This window comes from Uranotaenia lowii, chromosome 2, assembly GCF_029784155.1.
Source record: "Uranotaenia lowii strain MFRU-FL chromosome 2, ASM2978415v1, whole genome shotgun sequence".
Classification (NCBI taxonomy): Eukaryota; Metazoa; Arthropoda; class Insecta; order Diptera; family Culicidae; genus Uranotaenia; species Uranotaenia lowii.
The window spans coordinates 154430199-154451546 of NC_073692.1; the positions used below are offsets into that span (position 1 = coordinate 154430199).

At 40.6% G+C, this 21348-nt stretch overlaps 2 protein-coding genes across 3 annotated transcripts in view; both read left to right on the plus strand.

Moving 5' to 3' along the window:
- Positions 1 to 9996, plus strand: part of LOC129745201 (kelch-like protein 17) — a 146573-nt gene extending 136577 nt beyond the window's left edge. For both annotated transcript variants that reach the window (XM_055738128.1, XM_055738129.1), the window contains exons 7-10: positions 5549 to 5655; positions 6941 to 7416; positions 7480 to 7992; positions 8062 to 9996. In XM_055738128.1, the coding sequence (XP_055594103.1) occupies positions 5549 to 5655; positions 6941 to 7416; positions 7480 to 7992; positions 8062 to 8272 (1307 nt within the window). In that variant the 3' untranslated portion in view covers positions 8273 to 9996. The remainder of the gene's footprint in view (positions 1 to 5548; positions 5656 to 6940; positions 7417 to 7479; positions 7993 to 8061) is intronic.
- Positions 9997 to 14159: 4163 nt separating this feature from the next.
- LOC129741979 (uncharacterized) lies at positions 14160 to 18704 on the plus strand. The gene is made up of 4 exons (XM_055733822.1): positions 14160 to 15222; positions 15946 to 16071; positions 16329 to 18589; positions 18663 to 18704. Exons 1-4 carry the CDS (start codon positions 14160 to 14162, stop codon positions 18702 to 18704), a joined length of 3492 nt encoding a protein of 1163 aa, XP_055589797.1.
- Positions 18705 to 21348: the final 2644 nt, after the last annotated feature.

Consider the following 21348-nt stretch of genomic DNA (forward strand, 5'->3'; position numbering starts at 1 on the left):
GGCCGGCCCGGTTGCCCAGATTTCATTGAAAAAAGTCCGGATTTTACCCGGATTTATTCACTTTGTTTTCCAAAACAAACAGAAAAAAAAAACAAATTGTGTTGTAAAAATCTTTATTCATGCGTCCAAAACGAAATTTTTTGAAATTTTTTAATAAAATAACCATGAGAAGTTTTTTGAAAGCCTAAAACAAGATTTAAAAACTGATGATAAAAAACAATATTTTTGCAAGTTTTTTTTCTTGATTGTTGATCAATTCCTGGATATTGACCAAACTTACCCGGATTTTTGGTTGACATTTTGAAATCAAATGCCCGGATTTTAGATGAAATAGCTCGGAATTGTCCGACCCGGGTACGTACTGAAATAATTCTGGCAACCTTGACCTAAAAGATAAAATGTTAAACGAAAAAGATATAAACAACGATCACGTTATTAACTTTTTTTACCTAAAGTACAGTGCATATGAGCGAGGTAGAACTTGTTCTATTTAGACGATTTAGACACTCCAGCGATTGTGGGATTCAAAATGCGCACATTGATTCTTAACCCTGTGCCCAGTTGTGGTTTTCAATTTTTTCGCTAAATGATGAAACATATGTTAATCAATCAGTCCTTGTTACTGTAAACTGTGTGACAAGTAATTGTCAAAAGCTAGAGAGAAGCTTAAAACGTGAGAAAACTGCAAATGGACCTATTTTTCGAGAAATGATCAATTGGGTAGCCCCAGAAATCATTGGACAAAGTTTTTCTCTATTTAAAGAAATGGATTCCAGTTAGGTCAAAGAGTTAACATCATTTTTAAATTGATTTTTTAAGACAAAAATATAGTTAGGAAGGAGAGGTGGAAAATAAACCCCGTCTAAAGGCAGGGAAAAGTACGAAAACAATTTGAAAAATATGCACAAGATTTACTTTTCATATAAGTTGGAATATCTCAGTTATTTGTGAGCCAATTTAAACAAAATCTTTTTAATAAAGCTATGGGTCAGTATTAGTTTATCTCCAAATTTAGTAAATAATGTAAATCTGTAAAAACTACAACTAAAAAAGTACTGAGAGCCAAGTTCATGAGCCTTTTAGCTATGCAATTGTAAGTAAAATTATCAAAAAAAATCTAATCTATATAGTTTTCGTCGAATAAAAGTTATTCGTTATCATGAAAACTAAGCTTCTGTTAATTTTGAGTAAAAAGTTTGGGTTTTAGAGTATAAACCCCCTAAGAGGAGATTATTTAAATTATATGAATATATTTATTTGAGTTCTGTATTTCGAGTTCCACAATTTAAGGAGAATAAATATGAGTAGTTAATCAAGCTAAGCTTAGAAAAACAAAATTTTAAAGGTTTGTTTTCAATCTCTTGGTACATAGAATATGTCTTTTTTACCAGGCAATTCCCAGCAAACATTTAAGAAGGTATATCGCAGGAACAGTAGAATTATTCAAACATATAAACCAGATGAAACTTACTTACTTAATGGTCCCGCGCCGATCCTCCGGTGCATAGGGCCGTGGTAAAAGACCTCCACTGTTGACGATCCGGAGCCAGCGTCTTCATCTGGTCCCAGTCAAGACTCTCGTCGACAGTTCGGATTTCACGAGTTTCTGGGTCTGCCTCTTCTTCGATGTCCATCTGGATTCCAATCTAGCGCCTCTCTGCAAATCTCGTTTTCATCTTTTCGCAGCGTGTGCCCAATCCATCTCCACTTACGTTCCCGGATCTCGATTTCTAGCGCCCTTTGATGACACCGGCGATGTAGTTCCTCATTCGAGATCCAGTTGCCAGGCCACCAAGCGCGGATGATATTCCGCAGGCAGCGGTTTACAAAAACTTGCAGTTTTCGCCTCGTCACCGCATATGTGCAAGTTTCTCACCCGTACAGCAATACGGATTTGACGTTTGAGTTGAAGATTCGAATTTTCCAGATGAAAAGATGTTATTAAACTTATCAAAAAAAAATATAGCTCCAAAAGTGGAGGCGATATATTTACAATAAAAAGATTCCAACGATTTAATTTCCCCACAAAACGCAAAATAAACGGTTTTATGTTTTTTGAGTGAAACAAAAAAAATCCTCGACCGATAATTGAACTCCAGTTCCCAAGTTCGCTGTCCGGCATCTTACCACAATGCCAACTCATCAGTAGATATGATCCACGCTATAGCTTTATTGGTGAGGTTTTCTTTTAACAAACCGGTCAAGGGAAGAAAGGAAGAGACCGGATAGAGTGTCAATTAAAGGACCGCCCGTTTATCGTAAATCAGTTCACTTTGAGATAACTCAAATCGTTAATGTTGAATAAGCATATTCTCAACTTTTTTGAGACATACCGTAGATGCAACATTTGTATACCACAGCCTTCTTCTAATTTTTAATTTTATATAATGTAATCAAGTTATCTTATAATGACTACAAAATGATGATGACATAAATTCTCGATGAGATCGCAGCAAGCCGTGCTCGAGAACCGTCGTGTTTTTTCAACGTCGCGTTTTCTCGTTTGTATTTTCACGAATATCAATTTTGGTGAATTTTAGGTGTTTTAGAGATTTTTGTTTAGAAAGATACATGTTACAAGTGATTGAAATGCATCCAAATAATTGAAATATATGTTTTTCATTTCTAAATTTTAAATTTGGTGTTCTGTTGTGCTTGGCGAATCGTGCGTGAAGAAAATCAATCGTTGGTTATAGAAAAAAGAATTCTATTCCGGTCGTCGTGATTTTCATGAATCATTTGATTTCAATCAAATAAGTTTCGGTTGGAGGGATAATGATGATCTTGTGATTGTGCATCAATCGATGAGTGTATTTCCGTTAACATTTTTGTTCTCGTAAAATGCTCATGTTGTTTTCTTCGAGTAGAAGAACGGAAAAAGCAAACTGGAGGTCTGAGCAACATTTATTTTCGGCTCGTATTTGCTTTTTTGAGTGGTTGACAGAGCCTAAGGTAAACGCGAACAATCAATTGGCGGTTGATGTTAGGCGGTTGAAACTGAGGGAACAGTGATGTTGAGAACATGTGAATGCAACCAATTTGAAGATGACCAGAACTAGGAAAAATAGGGAGATAGCACCAGCAGGAACCTTTTAAGTTTGGTGAGATCGTTTCTTTTTAAAATTACTCCCTTAACCTTATTCGTCCCAGATTTTTCCCACTTACCAATCAATCAATAGTGGTAGCAAATTAGCAATTTGCAAAATATCATATGAAGCGTTTGGCAGGGAACTCCACGCTTCATTTCTCCTTTGTTCCTGTATCTTTCGCGGTTTTCATCACATGGTTGGCCTGGCCGTAGTAGAATCTGCAATGCATGGTATGTAACAGATAATACGCTGAAAAGAAAAATGAAAGACGCAAGTCTTCCATTTTCCAGGATGCCTACATGTTTTGACCATGTTGATGTAAGAAAAAGAAGATGAAGAGGAAGAAATGATGATGACATAATTTCTCAGACCTTAAGTTAGTATTTTAAAGTTTTTCATTTTCATTCAAAATTTAAAAAAAAATCTTCAATAAATGTACAAAATTTAACATTATTCCATGCCGTAAAAAACTTTACCCAGTATGACGAATTGGCTTAATGATATCACCTACAAACTTTTTTCTGGTTTAATCATCCTCTACCAACACTGTTGGTGTAAAAATATTGCTCAATCACAATTTTTTTTAAATACAAATTAAATTATCTTAGATGGATTTCGGGTTTTTAAAAAACCTTCACTCGATCACGGTTGAAACTGTAATGATTTATTGTCTCTAAAACAAACATTTTGTTCCCTTGCGCTTTCCCTAATTCGCACCGAGTGACACTTCGCGTGGATGGTGTCGTCTCTGCTGCTGTCTGGTGGGAACCTCTTTACTTAAACTTGGAGTTTAATATCGCTGACCATGCTGTCTGGGTGCCAGCGTGTGTACCCGGTACATGTGTTCCGATTGATTCCGGCTCCAGTGCAATTACTTCCTTAACTTACATACCTATTTTTATAATGCAGTTACCTGTCTGGGGTAACATGCAACGAAATGCATATCGAAGAGACACCTTGTAAATCTCTTTTCCATATGCTGGAATATAATTGTTTTGCATCACGCGTTTGTCAACATTGAAATTTCATTCATCCAAACATTTATTTTTATGATTTCAACTAGTAGAATTTTTTGTAGTGTTTTTACCCCTAAATCATCCTTATGTTCAGAAAACATGTAAAAATTAATTTGAACAGATCCAGAATTACTACGATTGGTGTTTTTATGCGTAATGGTTTTCATGGAATCGAAATTTTTTATAGAAGCCGTTGAAGTTGAAAAGTGTTGCATGTTGCCCCAGTTGACGGTACGTTAACACTTTCTCTTTCCAATTCCGCATTCTATATTTTATTGAGTTTCAGATTCCATAAGCAATAGGAACAAATTTCAATTAAAACCCGGAATCAAGTTCAAAGTATATATCTATATTTATATATAAATTTCCTTTTTAGTTATCATGTAACGGGTTTCAAAGTACCTCAACTTTTAAACTGTTTATGTGTAATTTTTAAATTATCATCGGTACAATTTACAAAGCTGATTGCTACTTTTCCTCTATAAACTCACTAAAAAATAATAAAAAATATTTATAAAAATACCATGGTTCCACCGTTTTCTATAATAAGGGTTAAAAAACGTTTTCATTAGATTTATCATCATAATCAAAGTTGGTTGCAAGTTACCCTTTTTCTATAGTGAAAATCGCATGTTTTAAAAAAAATAAAAAATGCCCCAGTTGACTGTACATATTAACATATGTGAATCTGAATTCATCATATTTCACTTAGAGATTTAAAGTTCAAGATTAATGTTTCAAAAACTTCTAATTTCGTTCAAAAATCACACAATGTCGCGTTTTTGTGGTATAAACTAGAACACTCCTAAAAATTCCTCCTGTTCGAACTTTCTTTTCTTTCATAAATAAGGGAATTTCCGGCTTCCGAACAAACGATAATCATCACGAACATTATCGCATCATAATCTTTCAAACCAGACCGCATCAATCATAAGTCATCACGAAATAGATTAACATATTTTCCTTCTCAATGCACCAGATATCATTGAACCATATTGCAGGCTGTAACCAAAGCTTCCATAGTCACCTGTTCCGGAACACAAGTTTGTCAAGTCGAACAATTCATTGAAGAAAAACATCCACGAATTCATACATTATTCAACAAAGCACGTTTTCTCGCAAATTCTGGTCACGTACAACATTCCCGACCCACCCCTCGGTGACATCACATCGTCGACCTTGGCCGGTTCCGACAAAATGAAATGTATAAAACTGGGACGTTTCCGGTAGACGCCAATGTTTGGTGGAATGGTGTCCAGCAGCAGGTCTGATCCCGCATTTGTGCCAAATTTGCACGTAATATGGCACTCGGTGGATTTTTCAACCGCGGTTCTTTTACCGCCAATTTTCCATAACCAGACCCAACCACTACCGACCTATTAGTTTCTTTATAAATCTTATTTCCATATTCTCACCCCTCGTTACTTTTTCGTTCTCTTCCAGATGCCCACTCGTGCAAGGAACTCCATTCGCGGTCCCATCGTTATGCGCTGCAAAACTTTCAACAAGTTGTTGGCACCGAGGAATTTTTACTACTAGGATTTAATGAGGTAAATAAAATATTCACCCTTTGCCCACCAGATTCGGGGCAGAGGTTTATATGGTTTATTGCTATGTTTCGGCTTGGAGAGGGTATAGGATTATTTTCAACATATGGGTAGGCATGCATATCATCAGTTCATACTTATAGTTTTTTTACAGGTGAAAGATGGGTCATATTTAAAACTAAAAATAAGGTGGTGCCGGTGGTATTTTTTCGCATGATTTTCTACATAAATTTTTATCTAAGTTGCAAATTAAGTTATTTATATGAAAATTGTGATTACTTCAAATACTTTTATCTGATGAACATATTGTTCTTTATTGATCTTTAATTTTTCAATTCATTTTGGATTTACTACGTTCGAAATTATTTAATTATAATTATCAACATAGAATTTAGAAATCTATAATTCATTTATTACAATCCACTTCCAAGTGTATGACATCGGGGTTTTCTGAAGGTTATCGATCTTCGTCTATAATTCTATTTATTTTTATATTTTCCCTCCTATCTTCTTTTCTTCTTTAAAAAAGCTAGACTTAAGCAATCCATTGTAAAACCAAATAAACGAGTGTGGCTCCTTAAAGCTTAATGGTATGAGCCGTTTCAAACAAAATAGTTATAAGAAATAACTATACCAATGTTGTTGAGCACAAGCCTTGAGCGAGCGCTTGTTGTGAAAGTTCATTTTCGGAATCTCCGTCCCTACCACAACAAGGCAAATGTTGATTTGACCCAGGAGGAGAAGCCCGAAATTTACTGCAACCTTTCTCTGGAAAGAAAAACAACACGCACATACGCACCCGAGGGTTTTCCCAACGGATGCCTACCCCACAGCTTCCACATAACATGTGCGTTGTATATTGAACCTGGAAAAGCTAGAGAGGGGAAAAATGAGGTTGGGAAACTGCTCCATGTGTTTCTATTCGGGTTCATTTCAGGCCCTTCCCAGATAATGTAATAAACTGTTGGATGAAATTAGGGTCAACAGGAGCACGTGTGCTTCGCATATGTACATACATATGTATGATATAGCCCATGTCGTGTAAGGATAAACTTCCAATTGTTAATCCAGATCAAGGGATTTCGTTCATCCTGTTTTATGCTGTTAAGTTTTTTCTCCGGAGACGATAAAAATCGTTTACAAAGGTCAATCGAATCAATGTTGGAAATTGTTACTCAAATTGAAAAACCATTTTCAATTCGATTTAAAACGGAAGGATTTATATTCGATTTCTATTGGGATCAATCAATAGCCGTTTTGGAAATTTGAAGTTTTTAACCTTTTCCAGGTTCAGGATCTGATATCGAACAGCCAGCTGAACATAAGCTCGGAGGAGAAAGTCTTCCAGGCGGTTCTGAACTGGATCAAACATGATCTCAGCGAACGGCGGAAGCACATTTCGGAGCTGATGTCCCACGTGCGGCTGCCGCTGGTCAACCGGGAATTCCTGATGAGCTGCGTCGAAACGGAACCGATGGTGCGCGAAGATACCCACTGCAAGGAGCTGCTCCTGGAGGCGATGAAGTATCACCTGCTTCCGGAACAGCGCAGCTCCCTGGTCAGTCAGCGTACGCTCGAACGACGCCCAGAAGGTATGCGTCAGTACCTGTTTGCGGTAGGTGGCGGTAGCTTATTCGCCATTCATAACGAGTGCGAGTGTTACAATCCGAAAACCAATGCCTGGATGACGATCGCTCCGATGATCTCAAGGCGATCCAGGGCTGGAGTTACGGCTCTTCGGAAATTGCTTTATGTTGTTGGAGGGTAAGATGAGATATAAAAACCTCTCTCAAAAATCGTTTTCATTGGCATTTCCTTCATTTTCAGGTACGACGGAGAGAACGATCTCTCTTCGGCGGAGTGTTACAATCCGTTGACAAACGAGTGGTGCAACATAACCCCCATGGGAACTAAACGATCTTGCCTAGGGACTTGCGCCTTCGATGGCCTTCTGTATGTGTGTGGCGGATACGACGGAGCTTCGTGCCTGGCCAGTGTAGAACGTTTTGATCCGCTAACGGCAGTTTGGACTTCCTGTCCGGCGATGAACACCCGGCGTCGATACTGCAGAGTGGCTGTGCTTGACAACTGTATCTACGCTTTGGGTGGATTCGACTCCAGCAACTATCAATCGTCTGTAGAACGGTTTGATCCACGAGTTGGTAATTGGTCAGCGGTTCCCAGTATGACTTCTCGGCGTAGTAGCTGTGGAGTTGCGGCGCTGGATGGTTATCTATACTGTATTGGAGGTAGTGATGGAACCATGTGTATGCAGACAGGCGAGAGATTCAACCTGAGAGCGAATAGCTGGGAACCGATTAGTCCCATGCATTCAAGAAGGTAAGCAGTTAATTTATTTTTTTTTTTTTTTTGAAAAACTATAAATTCACTGTCCCTTAACTTTTGCAGATCGACTCACGAAGTAGTGGAAGCGAACGGCTACCTCTACGCCTTGGGCGGCAACGACGGATCGTCCTCTCTCAACTCAGTGGAACGGTACGATCCCCAGGTCAACAAATGGACAATCGTAACTTCAATGCTAACGAGGCGCAGTTCGATCGGGGCTTCGGTGTTGGAGTGTTTCAACCTAGAACGAGGCCTTCTGCAAACCAGTATTTGACCGATGTTAACGCAAATTTGTAGCGACCCGATTACGGTTTCATCAACGACGACGGTCAACGGCGGCAATTCCAATCCGGCAAACGTTAGCAACGGTAGCTCCCAGTAGACAGTTAGAAAATATGATTATCCTTAAGCATTTAAAAATCGTTATCTAATAGCTAGCCAAAGGTGTAGATGTGTAGACGTCCTTAAAGTAGTATTGCCGTAAATGTTTGGTTTCAAGAAATTAGAATATCAAAATATGAGAATCTCGAAATTAACCATTGCTGTAGATTTTAAACGAAGTGTTAGATTTGTTCACTAATCGTGAGTCCAATTATTATTTTTCAATGAAAATTAATCATACAGTCCGGATAAATATTACAAAAAAAAACATTTCATAGCTCAAAATAATTAATGCCAAAATTATTTAAAAATTTCAAATTCAGAAAATTTAGTTTTTTCAGCACACCTCCTTAGATGTTTAAGTTTGATTACATCAAGAATTAGAAACGCTAGCATACAGAATTAGTTCTCAATATCTACACAAACACTCCTAGCTGAATAGTTGTTTTAGCACTTTCTATTCTACCTTCGCAGACATTCAAAAAGCTCTATTACTTGCCATCTGTGATATCCGTGATGACCTATTTCCCTAAATAAATACGCAGATTAACCGATTACCTATGCATGCGTACCTTGTGTACAAAGCCCTTTCTACTTCTAGGTTTAACGTTTCGCAGCACACATTCAACAAATAACCCACCTGTCGAACTCACTCTCACTTTGTGGTCGTTGCTCATAAGTGTTTCACCTATACGAATTTTGAATCGCTAAGTCGCTAACCCATACACGTGAAGTCAGAGAAATAAAATAAACTAAACGCCTTAAAAACCAATTTATCAATATCAAATTCGAATAAAAAAAACGCTAGTACGCATAAGTGACAGTTTTAAGCAGAAAAATTATCACCACGTGGTCCAAAATCTACGAATATTTAGATAACAATTGAAATTGAAAGATACAATTAAAAATTTATAAACGACATCGAACTCTTCTTACAAAAAGTTGGGCAAGCAGGCATACTTACCGTTATTTGCTTAAAAGGTTGCTTTTAGAAAAAGAGAAAAAACACATTCCATCAAATAGCTTGTAATAGTCGCGTCACAACTGAAGCGAGGCTCATTACCGTTCGCTAAAATAAAGCGAACCAAATGTAATTTATTGGGTACTAGAAAAAAAAACGAGCAACAAGGAAAATACACTGCCATATTTTCTACTCATGAAATAATAACACATAATAAGCGCACGCCTCAAAAAGCGTGAAAAGGAACTGATCTATTGTTTAACTACTATTTATTTGAATTATTTATTACCTATTCGAAGATGAACATGGACACACAACAATCAGGGGTCACAATAGGAACTGATCTACAACAAAATGAAATATATTAATGCAACAAAATCTTACAAACTAACCTACCTAATCCATACCAGTGAACAGATTAAACCCTACCAGATGTTCTCAGATGTCGCTATAGAAATAAATAAACTTACAATCCACGCATTCCACCATAGTTTTTGATAATCCTTATTGTATTATGATAATATAACCGTGAAAAGGCAACAAACTGACATATTTGCTATAGATTAAAAAGTATTTGAATGGACGAGGTAAAACTCCAATTATAAAAGACACATTCTCTATCTCCTGAATATCGGCAAATATGAAAATAAAATAATCTCGATAGCATTTGTTTGTTTTATTTAAAAAGATAATTTCACGAACACACAATATTTAATGGCTTTCTGTCATCTAATGAGCCTTTCCAGTATCTTCCTGCTTCCTATCCAGGAAGTTTGCTGTTTGATCAATTGTTAACCACTAACTCAGCCCTATTTCTATTTTATTTATTCAGTACATTCGTCTAACGACATTGAAGTGTCCGATATATTTTATAGATAATCTTAACTTAACACAAACAAAGGATTCAAATATATTAAAGGGGTTTCTACAAAAATAACAACACGCACGTCTGGTTCTGTTGGCATTCAAGATTCAAGAGACTGATCATGTTTATTCAGTTTTTGATGCAGAGTTCGCCAGCGAAGTTATAACAAATGGTCGGCTAGCGGGTTCAGCGATGCTGAGATTTTCCCCCTCTACACACAAAACTTTCAAGGCTCCACTTAGCAAAAATACTGTGTTACTTTCGATTAGCAAAAAGAGTTGTTTTACTAACGCGATAGCAAAGTTATTATTTTGCTTGATTTTGGTAAAAAAGCAGCCTAGCTAGCCGCTTCGTTCAGACAGCAGCCGCCGGTTTCGAGAAAAAAAATAGTTCGACGCGAATCAGTGCGGTTGAGAAAATTAGATGCTGGCAGAACCTGCGGAGACTAGGCTGACAACGACGGAATGGAAGCCAGGTCAACTTGCTGCATGTGATGGAGATGGTGAATAAATTCACACCGGGAACGGACAGGTAATAGCAGATTTGGCCAATGGAAATCCGGTTTTAAATTTCAAAAATTCTTTGTTTTTTTCTACAGGTTGCGGCTGCCGGCGACAACAGACATCATTGCCATCAGGATGATCGACAAAAAGGAAACTGATCTGGCCGCATCGGTTTTCCGCTTGGCGGATGGTCAGTTACCGCGGACAAGTGCGGTTTTGTTTTTCAAGTGCAGGAAGTGTTAATTGAAATTTGAAAAAAAGTGTCAAATAAATTATGTGAAAAAAATTTTGTATTCTGTTGTATAAACAGATATTTCCCCCAAATTTCCTGGAAAAAGAATAAATATTGAATTTCAAATCCAATAGGATCTTTTCTACCGGTTTTTTGCTAAAAGAAGTGAGCAAAAACTGCGGCGGCTAAATTTTTCTCTCGTTTGCTAAAATTTTAGTTCGAAAAATTTGCTAAAATGATTGCTAAGTTTCTAGCTGGTCAAATATGAGCAAAATTTTGCTAATTTTCGGCCTCGAAAATTTTGTGTGTATGCCTCAGGGTCGGCTTAAGCTACAGACGATTCGGCTAGCGAAGAAAACACTTTGATTATTTTGAAACCTCCCACGTTTATTCAAGTTGGTCTTGGGTCGTGTACACTGGGGACTGCGTCCCACCCCTTATAGCTACTTCCTACCTCGTAACTCGGAATTACTGGCTTCCCAAGAGGCATTCAAAGTTTTATAGCAGGCTACTAGACCATGTTTAGGTTTTATAACAGACTTGAAGAGTCTTAAAAAACAATTGGTGTTACTTGGGTTATGCTGTTGCGAGGGCACCTTCTTCACTGAACCGGTCGCCTGCTCGTAGCCCTTCCGCGTCCGCGACGTGGCTCGGTGATCGGGCAGGTTGCAGGAGTTGCACTATACAGCCCAGGATTGGCTGTCGGTCGGCGGTTCCCCAATACAACTCTAAGGCGATTGTCGGTCGATGCTCCGGTCTACAGACTAGGCGGCAATCGCAGCTCCGATTGCAAGCTACGACGACTGGGCACACGACGCTCGGTATGTCGACGGACCGTTGCGTCGTTTTCTTATTCGAAACGGGCCCTTTGGTACGAGTGGGACCTGGGCTCAGTCGTAATGGCTGAGTCTAGGCCAAGCCTCGGAGCGGGGAGCACACCTTCGATTCAAGGTAAAACCCCGGGGTCCTGGATAAATCGAAATGGGGTTTTAGGTTGGCGTTGAAGAACGGTGGTCACTGCGGTTACGGGGTAGAGGTTCGTGTTTACCTGGATATCCTGATAATCGGTGTATTCCAGAATTTTATTCTTCACTACTAGACACTTTTTTCGGCACGCTGTCTACGATGTGCTGTTCTAGTCGATGGTAGTGAAAATGGCCGATTTTCGGCAGGTCTTTGACACCGTAGCCGCGTAGAAAGCTCTTAGACGTCACCGTTCTTTCGCTCCATTTCGATCCTCAATTCGCTTCGCCTTTTCGTCGCCTTACACAACCGCCATCTGGTTGTGAGGTTACGAAGCATGACGTTGAGCTCTGCTGTCAGGTTGGTGCCTAGGGGTTTTGGGCGAACTTCGACGTAGGTCAGCTTCTCCACAAGCAAAGAATCTTCTTGGCACATTTAAAGTAAAGCAATTCCAACAAACACTGACATCACTAACCGAGCACTTGTTACAAAGTCTTTGCTCTCTTATCGACTGTGTTCCCTGAAGGGGATTGACTATAATTATCTAAAAGCTTCTTAATCGATTACAACAGACATAACTTGATGAACATAATTCCTCCAAATAACTCGGTCCATGTCAACCGTTCTTTAATTTTTCGGGCATCCCACATTCGCCAGATAACACTCCATTTTATTTAACGACCTCGCTCGTGGCACCCCCGTGATTCTGTTGCCTACCGGATTAGCAGCGAACACCTGTTTTGCAGGACTGTTACCAATTCGGTAACATTGTTTTGTTTTGTTTTAATTTATTTTTATATTTATTGATGGGTTGGAGTTAGGGTAAGATATTGTAAATAGATAGGTTAAAAAGAAAACGGCGAATTCGAATTCGAACACGTGGTGATCAGCGCAAAGTAGGCCCAAAACTTGAAACGCACATGGCCCAAAGCGTTGCGTAAGCTTAAAACGCAAGGCCGATGACAGCACGCTTTTGGGAAGAACGCAAGTCAGCAGCGCACCATCGAGACGAGGAGGTTTCTTGGTGAGTCAAGAATCATCACCAAGTCTCTTGGTTCCCGGCAGCGATCGAAGGCAGGCGTACCCAAAAAGTGCTCCGCAAAGTAAGCAGACTATCTAAACCGATCCGAAACAGTTTAGACTAGCCAGACATTGTGTGCCAACAAGACGAACGATCAGCCGTGCAGTGCGAGTTAAAGAATAGTGTGTGGTAGTAAACCGATACGAAAAGTGTGCCAACCTATTCGCGCAACATCAACTAAACCCGTGCGTGCGAATCCAAGCAGCAGTGCGCGTGGTCGACCAGCTAAATCGAAACCCGTGAACAGCCATTAGCGCGTGGTTGGTTTTCCCGTCCGATCCGCCGAAGGAGAGAGAGAGACACCGCATCATCTAACCGGGAGTGCTTGGTACCGCACTACCGATTCCATCCCATCACCGAAGAACGAGGTAAGCGCTTGGCCATAAGCGCGTGGTTGGTCTACATAACCGAGGAGAGAGACCGAACCGAACAACCGTGCCGTGAGTGTGGTGCGTGGTCCCGCACTGCTCCCATCCCATCCAGGCGTCGCCCGGCCCGTGGCGACTCCAACGCTCGACCGAGTGGGTCGATTTCTCCGCTACCAGCCCGAACCCCGTGTGCTTTCCATCCGAGATCAAGAATTCGCCGAATACATCTGATTAAAACAAGGTAATTTTCTTTTACTTAGGAATCCACCCATCCGAAAACTCCCCCAGCCTAACATACGCCCTGAGACCCAGGAACAAAAGAGGCCTTGAGCGCCCAAACCCATTAGTCCCCGTGGCTTTAGACCAGGGACTGGGTGTTGCTGGGCAGCCCCTTCTGGGCTGAACCCGTTCCTGGGGAAAAAGCAAAGTTTCACCTGGCGCCCAACCAAAAGGTTCTCAGGAGAGGAAAAATATTCTTTGAATATTTTTCCTTTCACCTGGCGGAGGGGGAGTTTTCCAAAAGTAGCTTTTGTAAAAGTAAATGTCTCCTCTGGTCGCATCAGAGGCTTATTATTGGTGAATTTTTAATTTTGATTTCGCGGTGGGAAAACCACATAACAAGGCTGATTATTCTGAAGAAGGAATTTTAAAACACGCGGTAATTTGGTTATCCGAAGCTGAGTGACTCGTGGATGTTGACCTTGAAGTGAGCGGGGTAATAAAGTGAAAGTGCTTTCTATTCAGTGGCTATTTTGTGACGACAGCTTCCACGAGCATTTGTGATTTTTTTTTTCTCGAAAGACAAACATGCATCCGCGTCGTTCTTCCATCTCCGGTACCGATTTCGCGGTGGTGTATAGTGCGATGTGCCCAAACGATTTACAATCGGAGGAGCTTGACTATGAGCTTCTTCTTCGCAAAGTTATCGTCGCGGAAGATGCGTCGCGTCAAAAACGTGCGAGTTTGCTTAAGCAAATTTTGCGAGATGAAGCTGACGGCGAGAATTTTGAGCTTCACTACGATATCGATCCCGAAATTGATCTAGAAATTTGTAAGAAAAACTATCGCGAAATTCATCAAATGGTAACCTCGTTGCCCAGGAGCCAGACGTCGCATTTGAAAGCTCGTTTACTCCACCTAGGTCATCGATTAGCCGTTATAAAAAACCACGCGATCGGTGAAATTCGTTTCGAAAGTGACCTAGTGTTTCGGAAAGTTTTGGATCTTTTGAATGAAAGTTTTTGGTCTGAAAACGCGTTTCTCGATAAAGAACATGAGGCCGAACAGTTTGACAATCATAGATTCACGTTCGCGGAAAAACGAAGAACCGGTGCTATTCCAAAACGAGTTGTTGAGCCAGAATTTGTGACGAAAGAAGTGTTCGACAGGGCGATGAAAGATGTCGGTAGTTTGATTCAAGCGTTAGCAAAGCAAAATAGCAGTATGCGCGAAGAAATTAACAAGTTGACTACGATCATTACCACGCAGTTTCATGCTTCCGCGTCGAACAACCCTACTAGTCTTCCGGTTCAAACTGAGATGATTCCGTGCCCGCGTTCTAACCCGAAGTTGAACAAAACCAACCCGTTTTTGCTTCCCGAAGAGGAAATTCCTCCTTGTGCAGCCCCGTATTTCACTAACCGTGATTCGAATCCATTTTTGGAAGAAAATCCCGCGATGTCTGATGTCGTTACCCACGAACCTCCAGAAAATCCCAACTATAACATCAGTCCGATTCAACTAACATCCGTGCAACCGCCGCCGTTCGAGCCAAATCCGCGATTTTTTCCGAGTTCACTGAACTATTCCCGAAGAAAGGTCATTCCGGTTTCACAGTGGAAAATTAAAAAGTACTCCGGAAATGATCAAGGTTTATGTTTGAACGAATTCATTAATCATGTCCATCAACTAGCCATTTCTGAGCAAGCGAATTCGCTTGATTTATTCGATTCTGCTGTGCATTTGTTTGATGGTGCAGCTCTTAACTGGTACACCGTTCATCGAAGTCACTTGACCGGTTGGGCTCACTTGGTAAAAGAATTGAAAAATGAGTTTCGACACCCAGATTTAGATTCGGTTTTACGTGCGAAAATTTATTCAACTCGACAACAAAGGGGAGAATCGTTCCAAAACTTCGTACTACAAATGGAAAAACTCTCTTTAGCCATGAATCACCCTATTCCTGAATCAGAACGGGTGGAGATTTTGAAGTCTAATTTACGTTACGATTCCAGGAAAACGTTGGTCGGGAAAAATGTTCGTTCCATGAAAGATCTTTTAAGTTTGGGGAAGGATTTAGATGCAACCGACTTTTCAGTGTTTTCCAGAGTGTTTGGTCCGACTAAAAAGGAAAGTTGTGCCATCTCAGAAGGTAGAAAATCTCCTGATTTGTCTCGTCCGAGTGAAGGTTATGATCGTCCAAAAAATCCGAAATATCCGAAAAATTTCCCTGATCAAAATAATAAAAACCCGTTTTCCAAACCAAATCCGAAAATCGCGAAACCTACTGGTCAAAAGACCTTTGTAAATAGTGAATTCAAATCTCAAAACTACTCGAAACCCACTGTAAATAAAACATCCAACAAATTTTCAGACCCTGGATTAGGAACACGTAAAAGTAGTAACTTCCAACGAATAGTAGCTAACTATGTACCACCTGGGGAAGGAGAATGCTACAATTGTGGAGACCTCCATGATTTGGAAGCATGTCCGATTCCTCGTAGAGTTTTCTGTTATCGGTGTGCGTTCAAAGGTTTCACCTCAGAAAACTGCCCATATTGTCGAAAAAACTTGTTGAGGAAGTCCTAAAGCCGCAGGAACTTCAAGAAGCGCAAACTGTAGGATTTGATTTATTACCTAACTTAACGAATTTTGAAAAGTTTTATATTCCAAGACACACTGTTGAGCATGAAGAAGAAAAACCACAAATTCATAAGATCACCATAAGTAACATCTTTGATAATCGTCCACACGTAGATTTAACAATCTATGACATTCCGATTCAGGCTTTGCTTGATTCGGGTAGCAGCTTAACTTTTATCAACTCCAGAGTCTTTGATCGTTTGAATCGTGTTAAAATTCGTCCCTTGTCAGATAGTGTAGAGCTACGAACAGCAGATGGCTCGAATCTCGAAGTCATCGGAGAAGTTTTACTTCCTTTTAGATACAACAATAAAACCAGAATCATCAAAACCTTAGTAGCTCCTTCTTTAACAAAAGATTGTATTTGTGGGATTGACTTTTGGGAACGTTTTGGGATATATCCAGCCATCGCCACTATTTCCAAAAGTCCAGTCAAACAGCTGACGGACTCTGAAAAGCCAAGGCTTAGCCTTGAGCAGTTAGCGTCATTAGAAGAAGTCAAACGATCTTTCAAAACTGCTGACTCTGATTATCTGGACACTACCGATTTGTGTGAACACCATATTGTGATCAAAGATGAATTTAAATCAGCTAAACCAATTCGTTTATACCCCTATCCATTGGCTCCTAAAATTCAGGAAGGATTATTCGCTGAAATCGATCGATTGTTGGCAAGAGGAATAATTGAGGAGTCCAATTCGGATTGGTCTCTGAATGTAGTACCAATTCGAAAGCCATCTGGTGAAATTCGCCTCTGTCTCGACGCAAGGAAGCTCAACGAGAGAACCGTTCGTGACGCGTATCCGCTTCCTCATCCTGGACGGATTCTGAGCCGGTTACCCCGGGCAAAGTTTTTGTCGACCATAGACTTGACGGAAGCGTTCCTCCAAATACCCCTGGCACGGGAATCTCGCAAATATTGCGCATTTAGTGTTCAGGGGCGTGGGATGTTCGCCTTCCGCCGATGTCCCTATGGTCTGCTTAACAGTCCGGCTAGCTTGGCGCGGCTTATGTCCAGGGTGTTAGGAAACGGTGAGCTGGAGCCGAATGTCTTTGTGTACCTGGACGATATCGTTCTGGTCACAGAGACATTCGAGGACCACATTCGGCTTCTCTCCGAGATCTCTAAGCGTTTGCGACGGGCGAATTTGTCAATCAAGCTGGAAAAATCTCACTTCTGCCTGGAGGAAATACCTTTCCTCGGCTACATTCTTTCTTCTCGAGGTTTACAGGTAAACCCTGAGAAGATAAGACCTATTGTAGAATATGAAAGACCTGTGACAGTGACTAAGCTGAGGAGATTCCTTGGCATGTCAAACTATTATCGACGATTCATTGCCGATTATAGTAAGATAACTGCTCCATTATCAGAACTTTTAAAAACTAAAAATAAGACCATCAAGTGGACATCTGAGGCAGAAGTAGCATTCCAAGTAATTAAAGAGAAACTGATAACATCACCTATCCTAGCAAGTGCTGATTTTGATCACGAGTTCATCTTACATACCGATGCGAGTAACCACGCTGTGGCCGGCGTGCTAACGCAACGCCTGGCTGATCAGGAGCACGTCATCGAGTATTTTTCAAAAAAACTAACAACACCAGAAAGATCCTATCATGCTACAGAAAAAGAAGGTCTTGCCGCTCTTCTCTCTATTGAACACTTTCGAGGGTACATAGAGGGTAGTCACTTTACCCTTGTGACAGATTCGTCAGCGTTGACGTTTATAATGCGTTCCAAATGGAAAACATCCTCCCGACTGAGTCGGTGGAGCTTATCGTTACAACAGTATGACATGACAATCGTTCATCGTCGAGGACGAGACAACGTTGTACCCGATGCGCTTTCACGTAGTGTGATGGCCATCCAAAGTACTTCAAAGTCGTCGTGGTATAATGATTTAAAATCTAAAGTCGACACCAATCCCGAAGATTACCCAGATTTTCGGTTGGATGGAGACAATCTTTTAAAATACGTTTTCCAGGACGATTTGACCGATCATCGATTTGATTGGAAAATTGTCGTTCCTGAAGATCATAAACAAGACATTCTTACAGCAGCACATGATCAATTCATGCATCAAGGTGCAGAGAAAACTCTGGCTAAAATTCGGCAACAATATTATTGGCCAGGAATGACAAAAGACGTTAAGTCGTTTATCAAAAAGTGTCAGGTTTGTAAAGAAATAAAACCTCCAAACACTGCTACAACACCGTTGATGGGAGACATGCGTACTCCGACCAGACCGTGGGAGATCATCGCTCTGGATTATATCGGACCATTGCCGCGGTCTAAAAGTGGAAAGCAATATATCTTGGTCGCATTAGATCTATTCAGTAAGTGGGTACAGATGAAAGCTTTTCCTCAAATCTCGGTAAAATCACTTTCGACTGAGCTAGTAGATCATTGGTTTTATCGAAACTCCGTGCCTGCTGTAATTCTAACAGATAACGGTTCCACTTTTACCTCCAAAGAGTTCGGTTCATTAATGTCGAGATATGAAATCAAACATTGGCTTACGTCGCGTTATCATTCGCAAGCAAACCCGGTGGAGCGTGTCAACCGCGCTATCAACACAGCTATCCGTTCTTACGCGCGGACCAGTCAGCGTGACTGGGACTTACGTTTATCCGAAATAGAAGTTGTAATAAACTCGACAGTCCACTCATCTACGTCGTATAGTCCGTTTCGCGTTGCAAGAGGTGAGGAAGTTGTGTTAAAGGGATGCGATCATAAGTTGTTCGTTAACCCAAATGAACAATCGGTTGAGGATAGACTTGAAAGAATTCGTAATGAACATCCGAAACTGTATGCTAGTGTTCGTAGCAATCTTATTAAAGCTCATGAAACCTCGACTCGCAATTATAATTTACGTTCACGGAAACCCGCGAAACCGTTTTCCGTCGGTGATACGGTTTATAAAAGGAACACAAAGTTGTCTAACTCCGCTGAGTTTTATAACTCGAAATTAGGTCCTCAATACTTGCCTTGTACGGTACTAAAAAGGTATGGCTCATCTTCGTATGAGTTAGCAAACGCCGATGGTCAAAACATCGGAGTTTGGCCGGCATGCTTACTGAAAGCTGCCTAGAAGACAGACAGGTTATCTGAAAATAAAATCAAATTTTTCGATGTGACTACTCTTCGATCGTGGGAACTGATCACTCTGGCGGTTCGTGGTGCGGTTGCATCTTTTGAAAAAAATCGGATAACCCGGAACATTCAATCTATTAACTCGAAACAATTTCGTAATCGTCGTGAATAAACTCAGATACGTATCTAATGCATTCATCAAAATTGATGTGGAGACGTCCACGAAAATTAATTAACGCGCGCGTATCAAGAAAATTGATGAAATGGTAAAATATCTTCTTATACCGGTTAAGAAGTAGCCAATCAAAGTAGTCATCAGAATTATCACTGATTGATATTTTAAATCGAGTAGTCGGCGGTAAATAAATAATCGGTTCGCGAGATATCTGGCCAATGGTCAACATCGTATAGAATAATTGCTCTCGACTTCATTCGATTCTTTCGATCACTCATAAGGCATCAACACTCGCGAAACTATGAAGATTTCTGTCCGCAAGCTCATTTACGACATTGACAACCAGCTACAGTTATTGTAGGCTCAAACAAGGCACTCCAATCCCCTCTAAACGGAATACCGATTCATTCATCTGTTCGGTTAATGATAACTATTCGGTTTGTTTCGGTATCGGCTCATTCAAGTATGACCCTTATCTGTTCTTCGACAACCTTATCCGCCAAGAATTCAGTGCACGTGCACAAGAAGGATCAAATGTTTATGGAAGTTGTTGATTAGTTTTTGAACAGGACCATTAATAGTTGATCTCGTTCTCTTTTCGTGTCGATTGAAGGGTGTTGTTTGGCTGAGGATTTTGCACATCGATTAAAAAAAAAAATTAAAAAAAAAATGTTTAAAAGTTTCTTCGAAGAATAATGGAGGCATGTTCGATTAACTGTAAATAAAAAAAAATGATGATAATGTTGACGATTATCGAATTCACCGAAATGAGCCAATGATGTTTTTGTTTTGCTTGAATGATAATTAATTAATATAACGTAGTTATTTTTAAATTTCTAGAGAAAAAAAACCATTTGAATTATATAATCCCAATAGTTTTTTTTTAATTTGACCAGAGGGGGACTGTTACCAATTCGGTAACATTGTTTTGTTTTGTTTTAATTTATTTTTATATTTATTGATGGGTTGGAGTTAGGGTAAGATATTGTAAATAGATAGGTTAAAAAGAAAACGGCGAATTCGAATTCGAACACGTGGTGATCAGCGCAAAGTAGGCCCAAAACTTGAAACGCACATGGCCCAAAGCGTTGCGTAAGCTTAAAACGCAAGGCCGATGACAGCACGCTTTTGGGAAGAACGCAAGTCAGCAGCGCACCATCGAGACGAGGAGGTTTCTTGGTGAGTCAAGAATCATCACCAAGTCTCTTGGTTCCCGGCAGCGATCGAAGGCAGGCGTACCCAAAAAGTGCTCCGCAAAGTAAGCAGACTATCTAAACCGATCCGAAACAGTTTAGACTAGCCAGACATTGTGTGCCAACAAGACGAACGATCAGCCGTGCAGTGCGAGTTAAAGAATAGTGTGTGGTAGTAAACCGATACGAAAAGTGTGCCAACCTATTCGCGCAACATCAACTAAACCCGTGCGTGCGAATCCAAGCAGCAGTGCGCGTGGTCGACCAGCTAAATCGAAACCCGTGAACAGCCATTAGCGCGTGGTTGGTTTTCCCGTCCGATCCGCCGAAGGAGAGAGAGAGACACCGCATCATCTAACCGGGAGTGCTTGGTACCGCACTACCGATTCCATCCCATCACCGAAGAACGAGGTAAGCGCTTGGCCATAAGCGCGTGGTTGGTCTACATAACCGAGGAGAGAGACCGAACCGAACAACCGTGCCGTGAGTGTGGTGCGTGGTCCCGCACTGCTCCCATCCCATCCAGGCGTCGCCCGGCCCGTGGCGACTCCAACGCTCGACCGAGTGGGTCGATTTCTCCGCTACCAGCCCGAACCCCGTGTGCTTTCCATCCGAGATCAAGAATTCGCCGAATACATCTGATTAAAACAAGGTAATTTTCTTTTACTTAGG